Source organism: Hyla sarda, chromosome 5, assembly GCF_029499605.1.
Source record: "Hyla sarda isolate aHylSar1 chromosome 5, aHylSar1.hap1, whole genome shotgun sequence".
Lineage (NCBI taxonomy): Eukaryota > Metazoa > Chordata > Amphibia > Anura > Hylidae > Hyla > Hyla sarda.
The window spans coordinates 5,785,429-5,809,697 of NC_079193.1; the positions used below are offsets into that span (position 1 = coordinate 5,785,429).

Genomic DNA, 24,269 nt, shown 5'->3' on the forward strand with positions numbered 1-24,269 from the left:
AAATACCATTTGCGCCTGCGCCACCGGCTTCTTAAACGACAACCGGTAATGTTTCAAACTTCATCCATACACATCTCTCCCAGCATAGCCACATATGTAGCAATGTTCTCTCTCTAATTTTATTGTATCTTATTTAATATTCATCAGTATCATCTTTTACTTTGGATGCGGTTCCGGTTCGGGATTTCTGACACCTGACCCGGAAGTAAAACACAAGTTTGTTTTTAAATGTATAGGTGTAACTATCTGTTTCCATTATTGCCTGAGGAAGAGCCCGGTACGGGCTGGAAACGCTGTTTTTCTGTTGCGTTGCATCTTTTATAAATAAACCGTTCATTTAACCTAACCCTTAGAGGTCTGCGCTCCTTCAGAAGTTCCCCTTTTTTGTGATCGGATTATCCGCTCCACCTTCCTATATACATACAGGATGTCAGGATCCCCCTATATACATACAGGATGTCAGGATCCCCCTATATACATACAGGATGTCAGGATCCCCCTAATATACATACAGGATGTCAGGATCCCCCTATATACATACAGGATCCCCACTATATACATACAGGATGTCAGGATCCCCCTATATACATACAGGATGTCAGGATCCCCCTATATACATACAGGATGTCAGGATCCCCCCATATATACATACAGGATGTCACGATCCCCCTATATACATACAGGATGTCACGATCCCCCTATATACATACAGGATGTCACGATCCCCCTATATACATACAGGATGTCACGATCCCCCTATATACATACAGGATGTCAGGATCCCCCTATATACATACAGGATTTCAGGATCCCCCTATATACATACAGGATGTCAGGATCCCCCATATATACATACAGGATGTCAGGACCCCCCCTATATACATACAGGATTTCAGGATCCCCCTATATACATACAGGATGTCAGGATCCCCCTATATACATACAGGATCTCAGGATCCCCCCTATATACATACAGGATCTCAGGATCCCCCTATATACATACAGGATGCCAGGATCCCCCCTATATACATACAGGATGTCAGGATCCCTCATATACAGGACCCCCCAATATACAGGATGTCAGGATCCCCCTATATACATACAGGATGTCAGGATCCCCCCTATATACATACAGGATGTCAGGATCCCCCTATATACATACAGGATGTCAGGATCCCCCTATATACATGCAGGATGTCAGGATCCCCCTATATACATGCAGGATGTCAGGATCCCCCTATATACAGGATGTCAGGATCCCCCTATATACATAAAGGATGTGAGGATCCCCCCTATATACATACAGGATGTCAGGATCCCCCTATATACATACAGGATGCCAGGATCCCCCTATATACATACAGGATGTCAGGATCCCCCTATATACATACAGGATGTCAGGATCCCCCCTATATACATACAGGATGTCAGGATCCCCCTATATACATACAGGATCTCAGGATCCCCCCTATATACATACAGGATGTCAGGATCCCCCCTATATACATACAGGATGTCAGGATCCCCCCTATATACATACAGGATGTCAGGATCCCCCCTATATACATACAGGATGTCAGGATCCACCATATATACATACAGGATGTCAGGATCCCCCTATATATATATACAGGATGTCAGGATCCCCCTATATACATACAGGATGTCAGGATCCCCCTATATATACATACAGGATGTCAGGATCCACCACAGGGGTGTGGAAATTTTATAAAAAACTACTTGTCCACGGGACTAAAATGGAGTAAAATCTACTTGTCCCTCATGATGATCCTCTTGTCCGGCCAATTTTCGCTTTTACGCTCTGATTTTTTCCTCCTCGCCCTATAATAGCCATAACTACCTACTATAATGATACCTACCTACTATAATAGCCATAACTACCTACTATAATGACACCTTTTAATTTTTCAATAACATTCTCTGAACCAAAAATATATATATATTTGGGGAAGTGAAATTGAAATAGTAAAAGATAATTTTGCAGATTTGGTGGTTTTTCTTTTCTGCGCCATTTACCTTGTGGTCAGATAACATGTTAGTTTTATACTTTAGGCGCCTGATTACAGCGATACCAGATTTGTATTGTTTACGTCATGTTTTACTAATTCTGAACTTTTTCTAAATTTTTTTTAATTGCCATTTTTTAACCCCTGTAGCTTTATTTTTTTTCCGCATACCAGGCTGTATGAGGGCTCATGTTTTGCGCCATAATCTGTTTTTTGGATCGTTACCATCTTGGTATTGATCTGACTTTTTAATCGCTTTTTTACTTTTTTTTTCTGGGATATTATAAAAATTGCAAATCTGTGGTTTGGTATTTTTATTACATTTACCGTACGGGATACATAATGTTATATTTTCATAGGTTGTACAATTACGCACGAAGCGATAACAAATATGTTTATTTTATTATGTTTACATGTTTTTATATAGGAAAAGGGTGATTTGAACTTTTAACATGGAAGGGGTTAATGCAGCGGTCTTCAAACTGTGGCCCTCAGATGTTTGCAAAACTACAACTCCCAGCATGCCCGGACAGCCAACGGCTGTCCTGGCATGCTGGGAATTGTAGTTTTGTAACATCTGGAGGGGCACAGTTTGAAGACCACTGGGTGTCTTTCAAACTTTTATTAAAACTTATTTTTTTTCTTTTACACTTTATTAGACTTATGAGGATTCATTAGATTCCTCAGACAGATAATAGATTCTATTGAACTCCATTGATCTGTGTGCTCTGTGATCCATTGATAGAGTCTGGTCAAGCCAGGATCTATCAATGACAGAGCTGGGACAGGAGGAAGCAGAGGTAAGTCCTCCGGCTACCTCCATAGTGGATCGCCCCCCTGCAATCGCGCTGCGAGGGGGGAGGGGTGATCCACCCCCCTAGCCCACCAGGGAGCATTCACATGTCCCTTTAGACCAGTGGTTCTCAACCTTTTCGGCGACCGTACCCCCAAGGCTGAAAGTATGTCCACGGGTACCACATCACGCGGAACTTGCGAGCGAGGGGTACCCGCAGACAAAAGGCGTGTTCTTACCTTTATACTAATGCATCCCATCTCCATCTAATCCCCTTGTGCTATTATTCCCCCTCCGTCTTACTCCCCCTGTCCCACAATTCCCACCTCCTCTGATTCCCTTTTACCATTATTCCCCCTCCATCTTTATCCCCTTGTGCCATTATTATCCAATATGGAACAAGGGGATTAAGATGGGGGGGGGGGTAATCAACCCCCCCTCCTCCATATTAAATCCCCTTGTGTCATTATTCCCCCCTCCCTCTGATCCCCTTTTGTCATTTTTCCCCCCTCCATATTAATCCCCTTGTGCCATTTATTATCGGATATGGCAAAAGGGGGATCAGAGGAAGGGGGGACTGGTAAAAGGGGATTAAGATGGAAGGGGAGAGGGGAGTAATAAAGCACAAGACATAAAATTTCAATGCCTTGTGCTTTATTACTCCCCCCCCCCCCCCCCCTCCCCCTCCGCCATTATCCCTCTCCCCCTCAATCTTAATGCCTTGTGCTCCGTCCCATACAGTCCCCCCCCCCCTGTACCATACAGCTGTTTACCTGGCGTCCTGTGGTCCCGTTGGCTGCTGCTTCACGGGATGTTCCACAGGGCCGCACTGACGTGTGACGTGCCCCTGCGCTGTGTGGCAACTCCGCGCAACGTCGGGGGAGGCCACACGTCTCCCTGGCAACCACGCAGCTCACTTACAGTAGCCCCGGCCGCATCTCTGGCCGCATCTCTGGCCGCGCTACTGTACAGTGACCTGCCGCGGCTATGCGCTGACAAATACTGGCCAATGCATGGCCGGTATTTGTCAGCGTTTTCGCGTACCTCAGGTTGAGAACCCAGGCTTTAGACGCCGCTGTCAGCTTTGACAGTGGTGATCTAAAGGGTTAATAGCCAGCCGCGGCGATCACCGCATGCTGGCTATTAGCGGCGGCCCCCAGCTAATGAGAACAGACGGGGGCTGCAGAGTATGGAGCGGGCACAAGTCCGGATCCCGCTCCATACATACTGCAGAGCGCCGCATGTATCTCCCCGTGCAGACGCGTCTCCTCCCCTCAGCTCTCCGAAGCTACAGCTGGGGGAGTGAAGCCAGAGGACGCAGGTCTGCACGGGGAGCAAGAAGCCACGCCCCCTCATCTCCCCCCGCACGTCTGCAGAGCAAGAAGCCACGCCCCCTCATCTCCCCCCCCCCCGCACATCTGCAGAGCAAGAAGCCACGCCCCCTCATCTCCCCCCGCACGTCTGCAGAGCAAGAAGCCACGCCCCCTCATCTCCCCCCCCCCCGCACATCTGCAGAGCAAGAAGCCACGCCCCCTCATCTCCCCCCGCACGTCTGCAGAGCAAGAAGCCACGCCCCCTCATCTCCCCCCCCCCCGCACATCTGCAGAGCAAGAAGCCACGCCCCCTCATCTCCCCCCCGCACATCTGCAGAGCAAGAAGCCACGCCCCCTCATCTCCCCCCCCCGCACATCTGCAGAGCAAGAAGCCACGCCCCCTCATCTCCCCCCGCACGTCTGCAGAGCAAGAAGCCACGCCCCCCTCATCTCCCCCCGCACGTCTGCAGAGCAAGAAGCCACGCCCCCTCATCTCCCCCCTCATCTCCCCCCCCCCCCCCCCCCCCCGCACATCTGCAGAGCAAGAAGCCACGCCCCCTCATCTCCCCCCGCACGTCTGCAGAGCAAGAAGCCACGCCCCCTCATCTCCCCCCGCACGTCTGCAGAGCAAGAAGCCACGCCCCCTCATCTCCCCCCGCACGTCTGCAGAGCAAGAAGCCACGCCCCCTCATCTCCCCCCGCACGTCTGCAGAGCAAGAAGCCACGCCCCCTCATCTCCCCCCCCCGCACATCTGCAGAGCAAGAAGCCACGCCCCCTCATCTCCCCCCCCCCGCACATCTGCAGAGCAAGAAGCCACGCCCCCTCATCTCCCCCCGCACGTCTGCAGAGCAAGAAGCCACGCCCCCTCATCTCCCCCCGCACGTCTGCAGAGCAAGAAGCCACGCCCCCTCATCTCCCCCCGCACGTCTGCAGAGCAAGAAGCCACGCCCCCTCATCTCCCCCCGCACGTCTGCAGAGCAAGAAGCCACGCCCCCTCATCTCCCCCCGCACGTCTGCAGAGCAAGAAGCCACGCCCCCTCATCTCCCCCCGCACGTCTGCAGAGCAAGAAGCCACGCCCCCCTCATCTCCCCCCGCACGTCTGCAGAGCAAGAAGCCACGCCCCCTCATCTCCCCCCGCAGGGCTGCAGAGCAAGAAGCCACGCCCCCTCATCTCCCCCCGCAGGTCTGCAGAGCAAGAAGCCACGCCCCCTCATCTCCCCCCGCACGTCTGCAGAGCAAGAAGCCACGCCCCCTCATCTCCCCCCGCACGGCTGCAGAGCAAGAAGCCACGCCCCCTCATCTCCCCCCGCACGTCTGCAGAGCAAGAAGCCACGCCCCCTCATCTCCCCCCGCAGGTCTGCAGAGCAAGAAGCCACGCCCCCTCATCTCCCCCCGCACGTCTGCAGAGCAAGAAGCCACGCCCCCTCATCTCCCCCCGCAGGGCTGCAGAGCAAGAAGCCACGCCCCCTCATCTCCCCCCGCAGGTCTGCAGAGCAAGAAGCCACGCCCCCTCATCTCCCCCCGCACGTCTGCAGAGCAAGAAGCCACGCCCCCTCATCTCCCCCCGCACGTCTGCAGAGCAAGAAGCCACGCCCCCTCATCTCCCCCCGCAGGGCTGCAGAGCAAGAAGCCACGCCCCCTCATCTCCCCCCGCAGGTCTGCAGAGCAAGAAGCCACGCCCCCTCATCTCCCCCCGCACGTCTGCAGAGCAAGAAGCCACGCCCCCTCATCTCCCCCCGCACGGCTGCAGAGCAAGAAGCCACGCCCCCTCATCTCCCCCCGCACGTCTGCAGAGCAAGAAGCCACGCCCCCTCATCTCCCCCCGCACGTCTGCAGAGCAAGGAGCCACGCCCCCTCATCTCCCCCCGCAGGTCTGCAGAGCAAGGAGCCACGCCCCCTCATCTCCCCCCCGCACGTCTGCAGAGCAAGAAGCCACGCCCCCTCATCTCCCCCCGCACGTCTGCAGAGCAAGAAGCCACGCCCCCTCATCTCCCCCCGCAGGGCTGCAGAGCAAGAAGCCACGCCCCCTCATCTCCCCCCGCAGGTCTGCAGAGCAAGAAGCCACGCCCCCTCATCTCCCCCCGCACGTCTGCAGAGCAAGAAGCCACGCCCCCTCATCTCCCCCCGCACGTCTGCAGAGCAAGAAGCCACGCCCCCTCATCTCCCCCCGCACGTCTGCAGAGCAAGAAGCCACGCCCCCTCATCTCCCCCCGCACGTCTGCAGAGCAAGAAGCCACGCCCCCTCATCTCCCCCCGCAGGGCTGCAGAGCAAGAAGCCACGCCCCCTCATCTCCCCCCGCAGGTCTGCAGAGCAAGAAGCCACGCCCCCTCATCTCCCCCCGCACGTCTGCAGAGCAAGAAGCCACGCCCCCTCATCTCCCCCCGCACGGCTGCAGAGCAAGAAGCCACGCCCCCTCATCTCCCCCCCGCACGTCTGCAGAGCAAGGAGCCACGCCCCCTCATCTCCCCCCGCACGTCTGCAGAGCAAGAAGCCACGCCCCCTCATCTCCCCCCGCAGGGCTGCAGAGCAAGAAGCCACGCCCCCTCATCTCCCCCCGCAGGTCTGCAGAGCAAGAAGCCACGCCCCCTCATCTCCCCCCGCACGTCTGCAGAGCAAGAAGCCACGCCCCCTCATCTCCCCCCGCACGTCTGCAGAGCAAGAAGCCACGCCCCCTCATCTCCCCCCGCACGTCTGCAGATCAGGGGAGAGAAGACACATACACAGCTTCTCATCTCCCCTACTCTGCTTCGGATCTGCAGTGTGTATGAAGCGGCTCCCGACTCCTGCCCGCTCCATACAGACTGCAGATCCGCCGCACTTGTCCGGTCCGGCCCTGCTTGCCCGAAGCCGGGATAAGGGTCGGACAAATTCACCTGCCCGGCGCCCAAAACTGCTAGTCCGGGGCGTCGGGCGATAGAAATTCCACATCCCTGCACCATATATACAGGATGTCAGGATCCACCATATATACAGGACCCCCGATATACATGATTAGAGGATCCCCCATATATACAGGACCCACTATGTACAGGATGTCATGATCCTCCTTGATACGAGACCCCCAATATACAGGATTAGAGGATCCCTTTATATACAGATGTCAGGACCCCGATATACAGTATATCAGATCCCCTATATACAGGCAGTCAGGATCCCCCATATATACAGGACTCCTTATATACAGGATGTCAGGATCCCCCATATATACAGGACCCCCAATACCCCAATATACAGGATGTCGGGATCCCCCATATATACAGGACCCCCAATACCCCAATATACAGGATGTCGGGATCCCCCATATATACAGGACCCCCTGATATATAGGTTGTCAGGATCCTCTATATACAGGAGGTCATGTTCCCCCATATGAAGGACCCCCTAGATATACAGGATGACAGGCTTCTAAAATCTCCAGTTAAGAGCAGTGTTTCTCAAACAGGGTGCCTCCAGCTGTTGCAAAACTACAACTCGACTCCCAGCATGCCCGGACAGCCCATCACCCTGGTTGGGAAACATTGAATTAGAGGTTTAGTCAGAAACATCACATATTGTTCGCTACAATGTATCAGTGCAGATAAGATTTGTCTCGTTGCAGACTTCATACCCTGACGGGCAGCAGAGCTCATGAACATGTTTAGAAATTCAGAAGGAAGTTGTAGAAGTTTTTGTTGAGGTCTTTAATGTCCCTTAAAGCTTCTCCCCCCATTGTTGTCCAGATCTCCACAATATGGAACGTGCGGCTCCTCGGCCTCCTGCGCAGTCTGTACGCGCTCGGCGTAGACGGGCGGCACCATCACCTGCGCTCCGTGGAGACTGAAGTACGGTGGCGCCTCAGGAAGTTCAGTATTGAGATACTGGGGCGTCTGGGGCGCCTTATAGTTCCGAACGCCCAGACGGTGGAGCAGAAAGCGCTGGTTCAGGATCTGGCCAAGAGCGTAGAGCTGAGGTGGACGGAGGTGAAGGACACGAAGACCCTGGTGAATCTGATCTACAGCCTCAGCCAAGTGTCCAAGACTCTGCTGGAGAGGATGGAAGATAAGGTAGAGCTGCATTCTGGGGGTGTAGTGTAGCTGTATTCTGGGGGTGTAGTGTAGCTGTATTCTGGGGGTGTACCTGTAACCTGTATTCTGGGGGTGTAGGGTACCTGTATTCTGGGGGTGTAGGGTACCTGTATTCTGGGGGTGTAGTGTAGCTGTATTCTGGGGGTGTAGTGTACCTGTATTCTGGGGGTGTAGTGTACCTGTATTCTGGGGGTGTAGTGTAGCTGTATTCTGGGGGTGTAGTGTAGCTGCATTCTGGGGGTGTAGTGTACCTGTAACCTGTATTCTGGGGGTGTAGGGTACCTGCATTCTGGGGGTGTAGTGTACCTGTATTCTGGGGGTGTAGTGTAGCTGCATTCTGGGGGTGTAGGGTACCTGTATTCTGGGGGTGTAGGGTACCTGAATTCTGGGGGTGTAGGGTACCTGCATTCTGGGGGTGTAGTGTAGCTGCATTCTGGGGGTGTAGTGTAGCTGTATTCTGGGGGTGTAGGGTACCTGTATTCTGGGGGTGTAGTGTAGCTGCATTCTGGGGGTGTAGTGTAGCTGCATTCTGGGGGTGTAGGGTACCTGTATTCTGGGGGTGTAGGGTACCTGAATTCTGGGGGTGTAGGGTACCTGCATTCTGGGGGTGTAGTGTAGCTGTATTCTGGGGGTGTAGTGTACCTGTATTCTGGGGATGTAGTGTAGCTGTATTCTGGGGGTGTAGGGTACCTGAATTCTGGGGGTGTAGGGTACCTGTATTCTGGGGGTGTAGTGTAGCTGCATTCTGGGGGTGTAGTGTACCTGTATTCTGGGGATGTAGTGTAGCTGTATTCTGGGGGTGTAGTGTAGCTGCATTCTGGGGGTGTAGTGTAGCTGCATTCTGGGGGTGTAGGGTACCTGTATTCTGGGGGTGTAGTGTACCTGTATTCTGGGGGTGTAGTGTAGCTGTATTTTGGGGGTGTAGGGTACCTGTATTCTGGGGGTGTAGTGTAGCTGTATTCTGGGGGTGTAGGGTACCTGTATTCTGGGGGTGTAGGGTACCTGTATTCTGGGGGTGTAGGGTACCTGTATTCTGGGGGTGTAGTGTAGCTGTATTCTGGGGGTGTAGTGTACCTGTATTCTGGGGGTGTAGGGTACCTGTATTCTGGGGGTGTAGGGTACCTGTATTCTGGGGGTGTAGGGTACCTGTATTCTGGGGGTGTAGGGTACCTGTATTCTGGGGGTGTAGGGTACCTGCATTCTGGGGGTGTAGTGTACCTGCATTCTGGGGGTGTAGGGTACCTGTATTCTGGGGGTGTAGTGTAGCTGCATTCTGGGGGTGTAGTGTAGCTGCATTCTGGGGGTGTAGGGTACCTGTATTCTGGGGGTGTAGTGTAGCTGCATTCTGGGGGTGTAGTGTACCTGTATTCTGGGGATGTAGTGTAGCTGTATTCTGGGGGTGTAGTGTAGCTGCATTCTGGGGGTGTAGGGTACCTGTATTCTGGGGGTGTAGTGTAGCTGCATTCTGGGGGTGTAGTGTACCTGTATTCTGGGGATGTAGTGTAGCTGTATTCTGGGGGTGTAGTGTAGCTGCATTCTGGGGGTGTAGGGTACCTGTATTCTGGGGGTGTAGTGTAGCTGCATTCTGGGGGTGTAGTGTACCTGTATTCTGGGGATGTAGTGTAGCTGTATTCTGGGGGTGTAGTGTACCTGCATTCTGGGGGTGTAGTGTACCTGCATTCTGGGGGTGTAGGGTACCTGTATTCTGGGGGTGTAGTGTAGCTGTATTCTGGGGGTGTAGTGTAGCTGTATTCTGGGGGTGTAGGGTACCTGAATTCTGGGGGTGTAGTGTAGCTGCATTCTGGGGGTGTAGGGTACCTGTATTCTGGGGGTGTAGTGTACCTGTATTCTGGGGGTGTAGGGTACCTGTATTCTGGGGGTGTAGTGTACCTGTATTCTGGGGGTGTAGTGTACCTGTATTCTGGGGGTGTAGTGTAGCTGTATTCTGGGGGTGTAGTGTACCTGTATTCTGGGGGTGTAGTGTACCTGTATTCTGGGGGTGTAGGGTACCTGTATTCTGGGGGTGTAGTGTACCTGTATTCTGGGGGTGTAGTGTACCTGTATTCTGGGGGTGTAGGGTACCTGTATTCTGGGGGTGTAGTGTAGCTGTATTCTGGGGGTGTAGGGTACCTGTATTCTGGGGGTGTAGTGTACCTGTATTCTGGGGGTGTAGGGTACCTGTATTCTGGGGGTGTAGTGTACCTGTATTCTGGGGGTGTAGGGTACCTGTATTCTGGGGGTGTAGGGTACCTGTATTCTGGGGGTGTAGGGTACCTGTATTCTGGGGGTGTAGGGTACCTGTATTCTGGGGGTGTAGGGTACCTGTATTCTGGGGGTGTAGGGTACCTGTATTCTGGGGGTGTAGGGTACCTGTATTCTGGGGGTGTAGGGTACCTGTATTCTGGGGGTGTAGGGTACCTGTATTCTGGGGGTGTAGTGTAGCTGTATTCTGGGGGTGTAGTGTAGCTGTATTCTGGGGGTGTAGTGTAGCTGCATTCTGGGGGTGTAGTGTACCTGTATTCTGGGGGTGTAGGGTACCTGTATTCTGGGGGTGTAGGGTACCTGTATTCTGGGGGTGTAGTGTAGCTGTATTCTGGGGGTGTAGTGTAGCTGTATTCTGGGGGTGTAGTGTAGCTGCATTCTGGGGGTGTAGTGTAGCTGTATTCTGGGGGTGTAGTGTAGCTGTATTCTGGGGGTGTAGTGTACCTGTATTCTGGGGGTGTAGGGTACCTGTATTCTGGGGGTGTAGGGTACCTGTATTCTGGGGGTGTAGGGTACCTGTATTCTGGGGGTGTAGTGTAGCTGTATTCTGGGGGTGTAGGGTACCTGTATTCTGGGGGTGTAGGGTACCTGTATTCTGGGGGTGTAGTGTAGCTGTATTCTGGGGGTGTAGGGTACCTGTATTCTGGGGGTGTAGGGTACCTGTATTCTGGGGGTGTAGTGTACCTGTATTCTGGGGATGTAGTGTAGCTGTATTCTGGGGGTGTAGGGTACCTGTATTCTGGGGGTGTAGTGTAGCTGTATTCTGGGGGTGTAGGGTACCTGTATTCTGGGGGTGTAGTGTAGCTGTATTCTGGGGGTGTAGGGTACCTGTATTCTGGGGGTGTAGTGTAGCTGTATTCTGGGGGTGTAGTGTAGCTGTATTCTGGGGGTGTAGTGTAGCTGCATTCTGGGGGTGTAGGGTAGCTGTATTCTGGGGGTGTAGTGTAGCTGTATTCTGGGGGTGTAGGGTACCTGTATTCTGGGGGTGTAGGGTACCTGTATTCTGGGGGTGTAGGGTACCTGTATTCTGGGGGTGTAGGGTACCTGTATTCTGGGGGTGTAGGGTACCTGTATTCTGGGGGTGTAGGGTACCTGTATTCTGGGGGTGTAGGGTACCTGTATTCTGGGGGTGTAGGGTACCTGTATTCTGGGGGTGTAGGGTACCTGTATTCTGGGGGTGTAGGGTACCTGTATTCTGGGGGTGTAGGGTACCTGTATTCTGGGGGTGTAGTGTAGCTGTATTCTGGGGGTGTAGTGTAGCTGCATTCTGGGGGTGTAGTGTAGCTGTATTCTGGGGGTGTAGTGTACCTGTAACCTGTATTCTGGGGGTGTAGTGTAGCTGTATTCTGGGGGTGTAGTGTACCTGTAACCTGTATTCTGGGGGTGTAGTGTAGCTGCATTCTGGGGGTGTAGTGTAGCTGCATTCTGGGGGTGTAGTGTAGCTGCATTCTGGGGGTGTAGTGTAGCTGCATTCTGGGGGTGTAGTGTAGCTGTATTCTGGGGGTGTAGTGTAGCTGTATTCTGGGGGTGTACCTGTAACCTGTATTCTGGGGGTGTAGTGTAGCTGTATTCTGGGGGTGTAGTGTAGCTGTATTCTGGGGGTGTAGTGTAGCTGTATTCTGGGGGTGTAGTGTAGCTGTATTCTGGGGGTGTAGTGTAGCTGTATTCTGGGGGTGTAGTGTAGCTGTATTCTGGGGGTGTACCTGTAACCTGTATTCTGGGGGTGTACGTGTAGCTGTATTCTGGGGGTGTAGTGTAGCTGTATTCTGGGGGTGTAGTGTAGCTGTATTCTGGGGGTGTAGTGTAGCTGTATTCTGGGGGTGTAGTGTAGCTGTATTCTGGGGGTGTAGTGTAGCTGTATTCTGGGGGTGTAGTGTAGCTGTATTCTGGGGGTGTAGTGTAGCTGTATTCTGGGGGTGTAGTGTAGCTGTATTCTGGGGGTGTACCTGTAACCTGTATTCTGGGGGTGTACGTGTAGCTGTATTCTGGGGGTGTAGTGTAGCTGTATTCTGGGGGTGTAGTGTAGCTGTATTCTGGGGGTGTAGTGTAGCTGTATTCTGGGGGTGTAGTGTAGCTGTATTCTGGGGGTGTAGTGTAGCTGTATTCTGGGGGTGTAGTGTAGCTGTATTCTGGGGGTGTAGTGTAGCTGTATTCTGGGGGTGTAGTGTAGCTGTATTCTGGGGGTGTAGTGTAGCTGTATTCTGGGGGTGTAGTGTAGCTGTATTCTGGGGGTGTAGTGTAGCTGTATTCTGGGGGTGTAGTGTAGCTGTATTCTGGGGGTGTCCTGTCTGTAGTCCAGGTGACAAACTAGGGGGATATGGGTTGTCTTGTTGTTAGCCTGCGACTGCCCCCCCCCCCTTTTCTGTTTTCATTTGCGCTTTCCCCCCTCCTCTTGTTTTCGTGCGCGCCTCCCCCCTCCTCCTGTTTGCGCGGCGCCTCCCCCCTCCTCTTTGTTTTCGTGCGTGCCTCCCCCCTCCTCCTGTTAGCGCGGCGCCTCCCCCCTCCTCCTGTTTGCACGGCGCCTCCCCCCTCCTCCGTTTTGCGCAGCGCCTCCCCCCTCCTCCTGTTTGCGCGTGACCCCTCCCCCCTCCTCCTGTTTGCACGGCGCCTCCCCCCTCCTCCGTTTTGCGCGGCGCCTCCCCCTCCTCCTGTTTGCGCGTGACGCCTCCCCCTCCTCCTGTTTGCGCGTCACCCCTCCCCCCTCCTCCTGTTTGCGCGCGACCCCTTCCCCCTCCTCCTGTTTGCGCGCGACCCCTTCCCCCTCCTCCTGTTTGCGCGCGACCCCTTCCCCCTCCTCCTGTTTGCGCGCGACCCCTCCTCCTGTTTGCACGCGACCCCTCCCCCTGTCCTCCTGTTTGCGCGCAGCCCCTCCCCCTCCTGTTTGCGTGCAGCCCCTCCCCCTCCTGTTTGCGCGCGGCCCCTCCCCCATCCTCCTGTTTGCGCGCGGCCCCTCCCCCTGTCCTCCTGTTTGCGCGCGGCGCCTCCTGCTGTATACGCTCTACCTCTTTGTAACATGGCCGCCTCCTTCTGACAAGTCTTTTGTTGTAGGTGCTGGAATATGCAGAACTCTTCACCCCCGAGGAGTCCCGAACTATCACCATGGCCCTGGCAGCTCAGAAATGCCGCTCACTGCCCATACTGAGGGCGCTGTCTTTCCACCTAGTACATCGGAACAAAGAACTCTGCCCGTCCGTCATAGTAGATTTAATGTACGCCTACGGTAAGTCACTCATCCACATGGCGCCGCGGTCTACGACTGGTAAAGTAACGGCACCGCAGCCTGGTCAAATTCAGGACTGCCCCTCGATGGCGACTCCTGGCCAATGGGCTGCTACAAAAACCTGTAGATCATGGGCCGCGTATTCTACCGCACAGAATATGGGGATAAATTGTTCTACAGACACCTCAGTGTTTTCAGTATCCGGATGACAGATGTGTAGTTATGGACTTCAAACTGTAGGGGGATACGGGTTGTCTGTGGTCAACGCGCGCCTCCCCCTCCTCCTGTTTGCGCCCGCCTCCCCCCCCTCCTGTTTGCGCGCTCCTCCCCCCCCCTCCCTGTTTGCGCGCTCCTAAACCCCCCCCCCCCCCGCCCCCCTCCTGTATGCGCGCCTCCTAGGCTGTCCGGGCATGCTGGGAGTTGTAGTTTTGTAACAGCTGGAGGCACACTGGTTGGGAGACTTTGGATTTGTCCCCCCTCCTCCATGACTCTTTATTTGGTCTCTTCATCTTGCAGCGAAGCTGAACTTCAGCCAACACGAGGTCTTACAGAAGATGGCGGCCGACCTCCTCCCCAAGGTGGCGGAGCTGAGCAGCAGGGAGATGGCGGGCTGTATGCGTTCCTTCTCCACCCTCCGTTTCTTCAGCCTTCCGCTCTGCGAGGCCGTCGCTCAGGTTTGTCCTCTTTGTCCCCAGCCGGTCGCAGCTTTGTCAAATTCAGCGGTTCCTGCTCCGTGGCGCCCGCTGGCCGTGAAGGCTGCAACAGTAAGAGGTGTCCATGGGCCCCGATCTCTTTACATGGACATCGGGGATAAATGGCGCAGCCGACATCTCCAGCGCACTTATTTCTTGTCCTTTATTACCTCATAGAGATATAAAAACCTGTATTTATAAATTGGGGTCTGGTGTTTGTAATATTCGGAGCCCCCTTTATGGTGCAGCGTCATAAGCGGAAAAAATGTCTCCAATTTAATACCCCTAAACCATGAAAAGTAGTCATGTCCCTACGTTTTTTCCTTCCGCAACCTGACGTATATTGCAGCGAGTTTAACCCTTTACAGGAGTACTCCGCCCCTAGACATCTTATAAGATGTCTGATCGTGTGGGACCCCCCGCGATTTCCCTGCAGCACTCGGTGTTCATGCTGCGGCACCGGAGGCTCGTGATGTCATGGCCACGCCCCTCGTGATGTCACGGCCACGCCCTCTCAATGCAAGTCTATAGAAGGGTGTGGTGGCTGTCATGCCCCCTCCCATAGACTTGCATTGAGGGGGAGGGCGTGATGTCATGGGGGGGGGGGGGGGGCGCATGGCCCTGTCACATCGCTACGTGCACCAGATGATTGCGTTGCCGTAGTAGAGATCATGGGGGTCCCCAGCGGCTGCACCCCTGCAATCAGACATCTTATCCCCTATACTTTGGATAGGGGATAAGATGTCTAGGGGTGGAGTACCCCTTTAAGGATGCAGTCTTAACCCCTTAACGACAATGGACATAAATGTATGTCAGGAACTGTCCAGAGAAGAAGCTATTCCCCATAGCAAACCTCTCCTGCTCTGGACAGTTCCTGACATGGACCGAGGTGTCAGCAGAGAGCACTGTGGTCAGACTGGAAAGAACTACACAACTTCCTCTGGAGAATGCAGCAGCTGATAAGTACTGGAAGGATTAAGATTTTAATAAAGAAGTAATTTACAATTCTGTATAACTTTCTGGCACCAGTTGATTTGAAAACATTTGCTTTCCACCAGAGTACCCCTTTAAGGATTATTTAAAGCAATCTATTGATTGCTATTACTGATCAGTGATATCTGTGATTTATTTCTACAACCTGCCAAATGGCAGAACATACAGATGTATCACAGAAGAGCAGCATGGAGGAGGTAAGGAGACCTTCAGCCGCAGGGGGTCTGATGAGTCCCCTCCAAGCCCCACAGATACTTGCCGTTATCAATATTTATCAAGGCATTTGAAGGGTTAATGGCGGACATCAGCGTGATCGCCATTCACGGCCGGTCCCCAGCTTGTGTTTACAGCAGCCATCTTTACCCAGTCACAGTGTCTGGAGATGCCGCGATTAAACGTGATCTGAGGGAGTCCCATGGTCCCAGACCCCTCTAATCAGATACTTATCACTGGTCTTCAGGATAAATTATACACTTAAAGGGGTACTCCGGTGGAAAACTTATTTTATTTTTTTTAGTTTTAAATGAACTGGTGCCAGAAAGTTAAACAGATTTGTAAATTACTTCTATAAAAAAATCTTTATCCTTCCAATACTTTTTAGCAGCTGTATGCTACAGAGGAAATTCTTTTCTTTTTGAATTTCTTTTTTGTCTTGTCCACAGTGCTCTCTGCTGACTCCTCTGTCCATGTCAGGAACTGTCCAGAGTAGCATAGGTTTGCTATGAGGATTTTCTCCTCCTCTGGACAGTTCTTGATACGGGCATCAGGTGTCAGCAGAGAGCACTGTGGACAAGACAAAAAAGAAAATAATTTCTTTAGGGATCGAACGATTATCGGTTTGGCCGATATTATCGGCCGATAATCATGATTTTGGGCATTATCAGTATCGGCAATTACCTTGCCGATAATGCCCCTGCACCGCCCCACCGCATCGCACCCCCCACTGCACCGCCCCGGCCCCATTGCCTCCCCCATCCCCGGGTTTTATAATTACCTGTTCCCGGGGCCCACGCTACTTCTTGCTCCTGCTGCGTCCTGCGTTACGCTGTGCGCAATGATGAGTGACGTGCGCGACGTGACTTCACAGTCAGTGCGCACAGTGACAGCTCAGGAGGACACCACCGGAGCCAGATGTAGCGTGGGCCCCGGGAACGGGTAATTATAAAACCGGGGATGGGGGAGGCAATGGGGGCGGGGCGGTGGGGGGGGCGGGGCGGGGCGGCGGGTCAGGGGGGGGGGGGGTGTGGGCGGTCGCGGTGATAAGACTCAGGAACCCCGGACAGGCAGGGGGAGAGAAGCGGGTGGTGGCGGCGGCCTATGGCACCGCAAAAGCCACTGCAGATCATTGATTTAAAGCGCCCACTTTACATCAATGCTCTGCAGCGGTGTCGCGGGGGGATAAATAGCCGATAACTTATACCGGAATATCAGTATAAGTTATCGGCTATCGGCACTAAAAAAAACTATATCTGTCGATCGCTAAATTTCTTCTGTACATCTACTGTAAAGTACAGGAAGGATAAAGATTTTTTAATAGAAGTAATTTACAAATCTGTTTAACTTTCTGGCACCAGTTGATTTAAAAAAAAAAAAAAAAAAAAAAAAAAAAAGGGTACTCCAGCCCTAAGACATCTTATCCCCTATCCAAAGGATAAGGGATAAGATGTTTGACCTCCCCGCCGCTGGGGACCCCCGCAATCTTGCAGTCGGCACCCACCTCTTTGATCTGCACGCCGTGCTGCCAGCTCACAAACTGTCAGGTGCCGACCACGAGGCTGGAGTATCACCACACCTCCTCCCATAGACTTGCATAGCGGGGGCGGGGCGTCACGATACTCCGGCCCCGTGGTCGGCACCCGGCAGTTTGTGATTTGGCAGGGTGGCGTACAGCTCAAAGAGGTGGGTGCCGAATGCGAGATTACGGATTGGATAGGGGATAAGATGTCTTAGGGCCGGAGTTCCCCTTTAAAAAGTTACTCTGCCCCTAGACATCTTATCCCCTATCCAAAGCATAGGGGATGAGATGTCTGATCGCGGGGGTCCCGCCGCTGGGACCCCCTGATATCTCTGTTCAGCACCCTGTGTTCGTTTAGAATGCTGGTTGCTGGCGGCGAGTGTTGTGACGTCGCGCCACGCCCCCTCAATGCAAGTCTATGGGAGGAGGTGTGGTGGCCGCCACGCCCCCTCCCATAGACTTGCATTGAGGGGGCGTGGCTGAGACGTCACAACCCTGCTGCTCGCTCCAAGCGCTGGAGCGGCGGAGTACCCCTTTAATCTTGGAATAACCTCTGTAATGTATTACAAGTGGAATGTGGTGAACGCCGTCAGGTCACGTGCGGAGGAGGAGCGCGGTTTCATGGCGCTGACATTACTGTGTATTACAGGCCTGTCTGGAGCGCAGCAGCTCGCTGACCCCCTCACAACTCTCCAGCATCATCCTGTCTTTTGCGCACCTGAACTTCATGCCGAGTCAGCAGGAGGAATTCTTCAGTATGGTAAGTGTGAGCGCGTCTATAAGAGTAATGATGTCCGCAGCCTGGTCAAATTCAGGACTGCCCGCACAATGGCGACTCCTGGCCAATGGGCTGCCACAAAAACCTGTAGATCATGGGCTGCGTATTCTACCGCACAGAATATGGGGATAAATTGTTCTACAGACACCGGATATATATGATCCTGAGTTATATCCTGTATTATACCCCAGAGCTGTACTCACTATTCTGCTGGTGAGATCACTGTGTACATACATTACATTACTTATCCTGTACTGATCCTGAGTTATATCCTGTATTATACCCCAGAGCTGTACTCACTATTCTGCTGGTGAGATCACTGTGTACATACATTACATTACTTATCCTGTACTGATCCTGAGTTATATCCTGTATTATACCCCAGAGCTGTACTCACTATTCTGCTGGTGAAGTCACTGTGTACATACATTATATTACTTATCCTGTACTGATCCTGAGGTATATCCTGTATTATACTCCAGAGCTGTACTCACTATTCTGCTGGTGAGGTCACAGTGTATATACATTACATTACTTATCCTGTACTGATCCTGAGTTATATCCTGTATTATACTCCAGAGCTGTACTCACTATTCTGCTGGTGAGATCACTGTGTACATACATTACATTACTTATCCTGTACTGATCCTGAGTTATATCCTGTATTATACCCCAGAGCTGTACTCACTATTCTGCTGGTGAAGTCACTGTGTACATACATTATATTACTTATCCTGTACTGATCCTGAGTTATATCCTGTGTTATACTCCAGAGCTGTACTCACTATTCTGCTGGTGAGGTCACAGTGTATATACATTACATTACTTATCCTGTACTGATCCTGAGTTATATCCTGTATTATACTCCAGAGCTGTACTCACTATTCTGCTGGTGAGATCACTGTGTACATACATTACATTACTTATCCTGTACTGATCCTGAGTTATATCCTGTATTATACCCCAGAGCTGTACTCACTATTCTGCTGGTGAGGTCACTGTGTACATACATTAGATTACGGATCCTGTACTGATCCTGAGTTATATCCTGTATTATACTCCAGAGCTGTACTCACTATTCTGCTGGTGAGGTCACTGTGTACATACATTACATTACTTATCCTGTACTGATCCTGAGTTATATCCTGTATTATACTCCAAAGCTGTACTCACTATTCTGCTGGTGAGGTCACTGTGTACATACATTACATTACTTATCCTGTACTGATCCTGAGTTATATCCTGTATTATACCCCAGAGCTGTACTCACTATTCTGCTGGTGAGGTCACTGTGTACATACATTACATTACTTATCCCGTACTGATCCTGAGTTATATCCTGTATTATACCCCAGAGCTGTACTCACTATTCTGCTGGTGAGGTCACTGTGTACATACACTACATTACTTATCCCGTACTGATCCTGAGTTATATCCTGTATTATACTCCAGAGCTGTACTCACTATTCTGCTGGTGAGGTCACTGTGTACATACACTACATTACTTATCCCGTACTGATCCTGAGTTATATCCTGTATTATACTCCAGAGCTGTACTCACTATTCTGCTGGTGAGATCACTGTGTATATACATTACATTACTTACCCTGTACTGATCCTGAGTTATATCCTGTATTATACTCCAGAGCTGTACTCACTATTCTGCTGGTGAGATCACTGTGTATATACATTACATTACTTACCCTGTACTGATCCTGAGTTATATCCTGTATTATACTCCAGAGCTGTACTCACTATTCTGCTGGTGGGGTCACTGTGTACATACATTACATTACTTATCCTGTACTGATCCGGAGTTATATCCTGTATTATACCCCAGAGCTGCACTCACTATTCTGCTGGTGAGGTCACTGTGTATATACATTACATTACTTATCCTGTACTGATCCTGAGTTATATCCTTTGTTATACCCCAGAGCTGTACTCACTATTCTGCTGGTGAGATCACTGTGTACATACATTACATTACTTATCCTGTACTGATCCTGAGTTATATCCTGTATTATACTCCAGAGCTGTACTCACTATTCTGCTGATGAGGTCACTGTGTACATACATTACATGACTTATCCTCTACTGATCCTGATTGATATCCTGTATTATACTCCAGATCTGCACTCACTATTCTGCTGGTTATGTGCTGTTTCCTCAGGTGGTGCAGCGTCTGAGCACAGAGCTGGAGTCGCTGACCCCCCCGATGTTGGTGGACTTGGTGTGGGCGTTGTGTGTCCTGCAACTTGTGACCCCGCCGTATCTTCAGAAGGTTTTGGAACCACAGATCTACAACCAGTTCATGGGTAAGTTGTTGCCTTGGTCATGTGACTCCATACACTGATCCGTTCTGGCGATGTCCTAGTCCCATGACCCCCCGCTGTCTCTTTCGTGTCTTACAGGCGGACCCTCCAACAAACCCTCAAACTACAGCCTTAAACTATCTCAGATCAACGTCACGGCTCAGCTGGAGTGTCCGGAGTATCGGGGGCCCTTCCTCCCCCGCGGTCTTCTCACTTCTGTGGCCCCAGGCAGCAGTCTGTCTCCTCTCCAGAACGACGTCAGGAATGTCCTCCGAAATGTCTTCCCAGACAAGGACACCTGTGACTTCAGTGTGAAGACCGTATACTGCCATCACATTGGTGAGATATACATGGTGCTGGTATAATCTGTTCATCCTGAGCATCCTGGTTCATGAACTAAACTCAAGGAAGACTGAAACTACTGCCCCCTGGGGGTTTAAAGGGGTACTCCGCCTTTGGACAGGGGTGAAGATGTCTAGGTCTGATTGAGGGGCTCCTGCCGCTGGTGCAGTGCCGGAGGCTCGTGACATCACGCCCACATCCCCTCAATGCAAGTCTATGGGAGGGGGCGTGACGGCCGTCACGCCCCCTCCCATAGACTTGCATTGAGGGGTTGTGGCCGTATCATCACGAGCCCCCGCATCGCAAGTCATCCGGTACGGAGCGAAGTTCGCTCTGTGCACCGGATGACTGGGGAGCCGCAGCCGGGATCACGGGGGTCATTAGACATCTTATTCCCTATCCCTTCGGATAGGGGATGAGATGTCTAGGGGCGGAGTACCCCTTTAACATTAGCAGCTTCGTCAAATTCAGGACCGCCGGTGAAGTGGTGTCTCCTGGCCAATGGGCTGCGACATCATGGTGTAGTTCATGGGCCCCGCGTCCCCTCCGGTGGGATTTGGGGATATATTGTACTACAGACACAGAATGGGAGAAAGTGACCACATAACATGGACAGCAGAGCCCCCCAGTATTTCACGCTCCAGGAAATACCATGCGGATTCTGCTATGAGCAGACACATGGGATACCCCGCCACAGCCCTGTGTGTGCAGTAAGGACTGGACTCTGCACGATGGGTCCGCCTCCAAACCTTACTGCACACACAGGGCTGCGGCAGGGTGATCTTGTGTCTACTCAAAGCAGAATCCGCATGGTATTTCCTGCAGCATTAAATACGCTGCGCCTGCACAAGGTGTGACCCTCCCTAAAGAATTGCTACGTTCCAGCCGGCAGCATGATACGGGGGCTGGAACGGTGCCTGAGTCTAGAGTCTATACTTTTGTCATACGGACTGCTTGATGTTCCATCCTAGAAATCCTATAGACTTGATTGGTGTTTCCGGGATGGAACATCAGGCTGAGTCTGTGGCACCGGGATAGCGCTTTTTGTTTTATCCGTATCCTGCTGCCGGCTGTAAGGTAGTATCTCTTTAAAGAGGTTGTTCAGGGACTATTTTCATACCTAAAGATCGGCGTTGGCTGTCCAGGCATGCTGGGAGTTGTAGTTTTGTAACACCTGGAGGCGCCCTGGTTGGGAAACACTGGGTTAGCCTAAAACGTCTATCCTCTGCTCTCAGGATTGGCTGCACCCCCTCCGACCCGCTGGCCATTAAATATGGTTTAATGATTAAGACTAGGTTCACTCGACCGTACGCGCCAACCCGTAAATTGTCCGCTTGACTTTATTTTTTTTGCCAATCAGACCCTGAAACGGGTCAGATGCAAACGGCTGCGACGGGGTCATGATGGATCCCATTCACTTGCATGGGGTCCATCGGGGACCCGGTCATTTTACAGGATTTTAGCGGAGAAAGAAACTACCGTCCTTCTGGCTGGAGGTGACAGCGATGTGAACGCGGCCGAATAATGAGATAATAAACTCTGTATTATACTCCAGAGCTGTGAACTGAGGATCAGTCATGTTACATATATATATATCGTGTACATTATCCTATAGATAGTTATTATTATGTACATATATATATATATATATATATATTATCCTATAGATACAGTTATTATTATGTACATATATATATTATCCTATAGATACAGTTATTATTATGTACATATATATATATATCGTGTACATTATCCTATAGATACAGTTATTATTATGTACATATATATATATTATCCTATAGATACAGTTATTATTATGTACATATATATATATTGTGTATATTATCCTATAGATACAGTTATTATGTATATATATTATCCTATAGATAGTTATGTACATTATCCTATAGATACAGTTATTATTATGTACATATATACATTATCCTATAGATACAGTTATTATTATGTATATATATTATCCTATAGATAGTTATTATGTACATATATATATTATCCTATAGATACAGTTATTATTATATATATATATATTATCCTATAGATACAGTTATTATTATATATATATATATTATCCTATAGATACAGTTATTATTATATATATATATATTATCCTATAGATACAGTTATTATTATATATATATATTATCCTATAGATACAGTTATTATTATATATATATATATTATCCTATAGATACAGTTATTATTATGTACATATATATATTATCCTATAGATACAGTTATTATTATGTACATATATATATTATCCTATAGATAGTTATTATGTACATATATATATATATTATCCTGTAGATACAGTTATTATGTATATATATATATATATATATTATCCTATAGATACAGTTATTATGTACATATATATATATTATCCTATAGATAGTTATTATGTATATATATATATTATCCTATAGATAGTTATTATGTATATATATTATCCTATAGATACCGTATATACTCGAGTATAGGCCGAGTTTTTCAGCACGATTTTTCGTGCTGAAAACACCCCCCTCGGCTTATACTCGAGTGAACTCCCCCACCCGCAGTGGTCTTCAACCTGCGGACCTCCAGAGGTTTCAAAACTACAACTCCCAGCAAGCCCGGGCAGCCATCGGCTGTCCGGGCTTGCTGGGAGTTGTAGTTTTGAAACCTCCGGAGGTCCGCAGGTTGAAGACCACTGCGGCCTTCAACATCATCCAGCCCCCTCTCACCCCCTTTAGTTCTGAGTACTCACCTCCGCTCGGCGCTGGTCCGGTCCTGCAGGGCTGTCCGGTAAGGAGGTGGTCCGGTGAGGAGGTGGTCCGGGCTGCTATCTTCACCGGGGAGGCCTCTTCTAAGCGCTTCGGGCCCGGCCTCAGAATAGTCACGTTGCCTTGACAACGACGCAGATACGTCGTTGTTAAGGCAACGGCTCTATTCCGGGCCGGAAGCGCGGAGAAGAGGCCTCCCCGGTGAAGATAGCAGCCCGGACCACCTCCTCACCGGACCACCTCCTTACCGGACAGCCCTGCAGGACCGGACCAGCGCCGAGCGGAGGTGAGTACTCAGAACTAAAGGGGGTGAGAGGGGGCTGGATGATGTTGAAGGCCGCAGTGGTCTTCAACCTGCGGACCTCCGGAGGTTTCAAAACTACAACTCCCAGCAAGCCCGGACAGCCGATGGCTGCCCGGGCTTGCTGGGAGTTGTAGTTTTGAAACCTCTGGAGGTCCGCATGTTGAAGGCCGCAGTGGTCTTCAACCTGCGGACCTCCGGAGGTTTCAAAACTACAACTCCCAGCAAGCCCGGACAGCCGATGGCTGCCCGGGCTTGCTGGGAGTTGTAGTTTTGAAACCTCTGGAGGTCCGCAGGTTGAAGGCCGCAGTGGTCTTCAACCTGCGGACCTCCGGAGGTTTCAAAACTACAACTCCCAGCAAGCCCGGACAGACGATGGCTGCCCGGGCTTGCTGGGAGTTGTAGTTTTGAAACCTCTGGAGGTCCGCAGGTTGAAGACCACTGAGGGCGAATGATGAGAAGAGGATGATGAAGGGGGGGGGGGGGTGTGGGGATGATGAAGGGGGGTGGGGATGATGAAGGGGGGGGTGTGGGATGATTACAAGGGGATGATAAGGGGATGTGTGGGATGATGACAAGGGGATGATGAAGGGGGGATGTGTGGGATGATGACAAGGGGATGATGAAGGGGGGATGTGTGGGATAAGG

The 24,269-nt window shown here is 51.2% G+C and overlaps 1 protein-coding gene and 4 non-coding genes across 5 annotated transcripts in view; all 5 read left to right on the forward strand.

Annotated features, from left to right (window-relative positions):
* TBRG4 (transforming growth factor beta regulator 4) overlaps positions 1 to 24,269 on the forward strand; it is a 40,691-nt gene that overhangs the window by 9,752 nt on the left and 6,670 nt on the right. Inside the window, exons 3-8 of the mRNA XM_056518750.1 lie at positions 7,856 to 8,179; positions 13,511 to 13,682; positions 14,199 to 14,356; positions 17,752 to 17,862; positions 20,054 to 20,198; positions 20,295 to 20,534. Coding sequence (XP_056374725.1) covers positions 7,856 to 8,179; positions 13,511 to 13,682; positions 14,199 to 14,356; positions 17,752 to 17,862; positions 20,054 to 20,198; positions 20,295 to 20,534 — 1,150 coding nt within the window. The remainder of the gene's footprint in view (positions 1 to 7,855; positions 8,180 to 13,510; positions 13,683 to 14,198; positions 14,357 to 17,751; positions 17,863 to 20,053; positions 20,199 to 20,294; positions 20,535 to 24,269) is intronic.
* Positions 13,737 to 13,868, forward strand: LOC130274757 (small nucleolar RNA SNORA5). The gene has a single exon (XR_008844472.1). It is a non-coding gene; the product is annotated as a small nucleolar RNA SNORA5 (small nucleolar RNA).
* LOC130274754 (small nucleolar RNA SNORA5) lies at positions 14,383 to 14,514 on the forward strand. Its single transcript, XR_008844469.1, has one exon. It is a non-coding gene; the product is annotated as a small nucleolar RNA SNORA5 (small nucleolar RNA).
* LOC130274755 (small nucleolar RNA SNORA5) lies at positions 17,898 to 18,030 on the forward strand. The gene has a single exon (XR_008844470.1). It is a non-coding gene; the product is annotated as a small nucleolar RNA SNORA5 (small nucleolar RNA).
* Positions 20,989 to 21,121, forward strand: LOC130274760 (small nucleolar RNA SNORA5). The gene has a single exon (XR_008844474.1). It is a non-coding gene; the product is annotated as a small nucleolar RNA SNORA5 (small nucleolar RNA).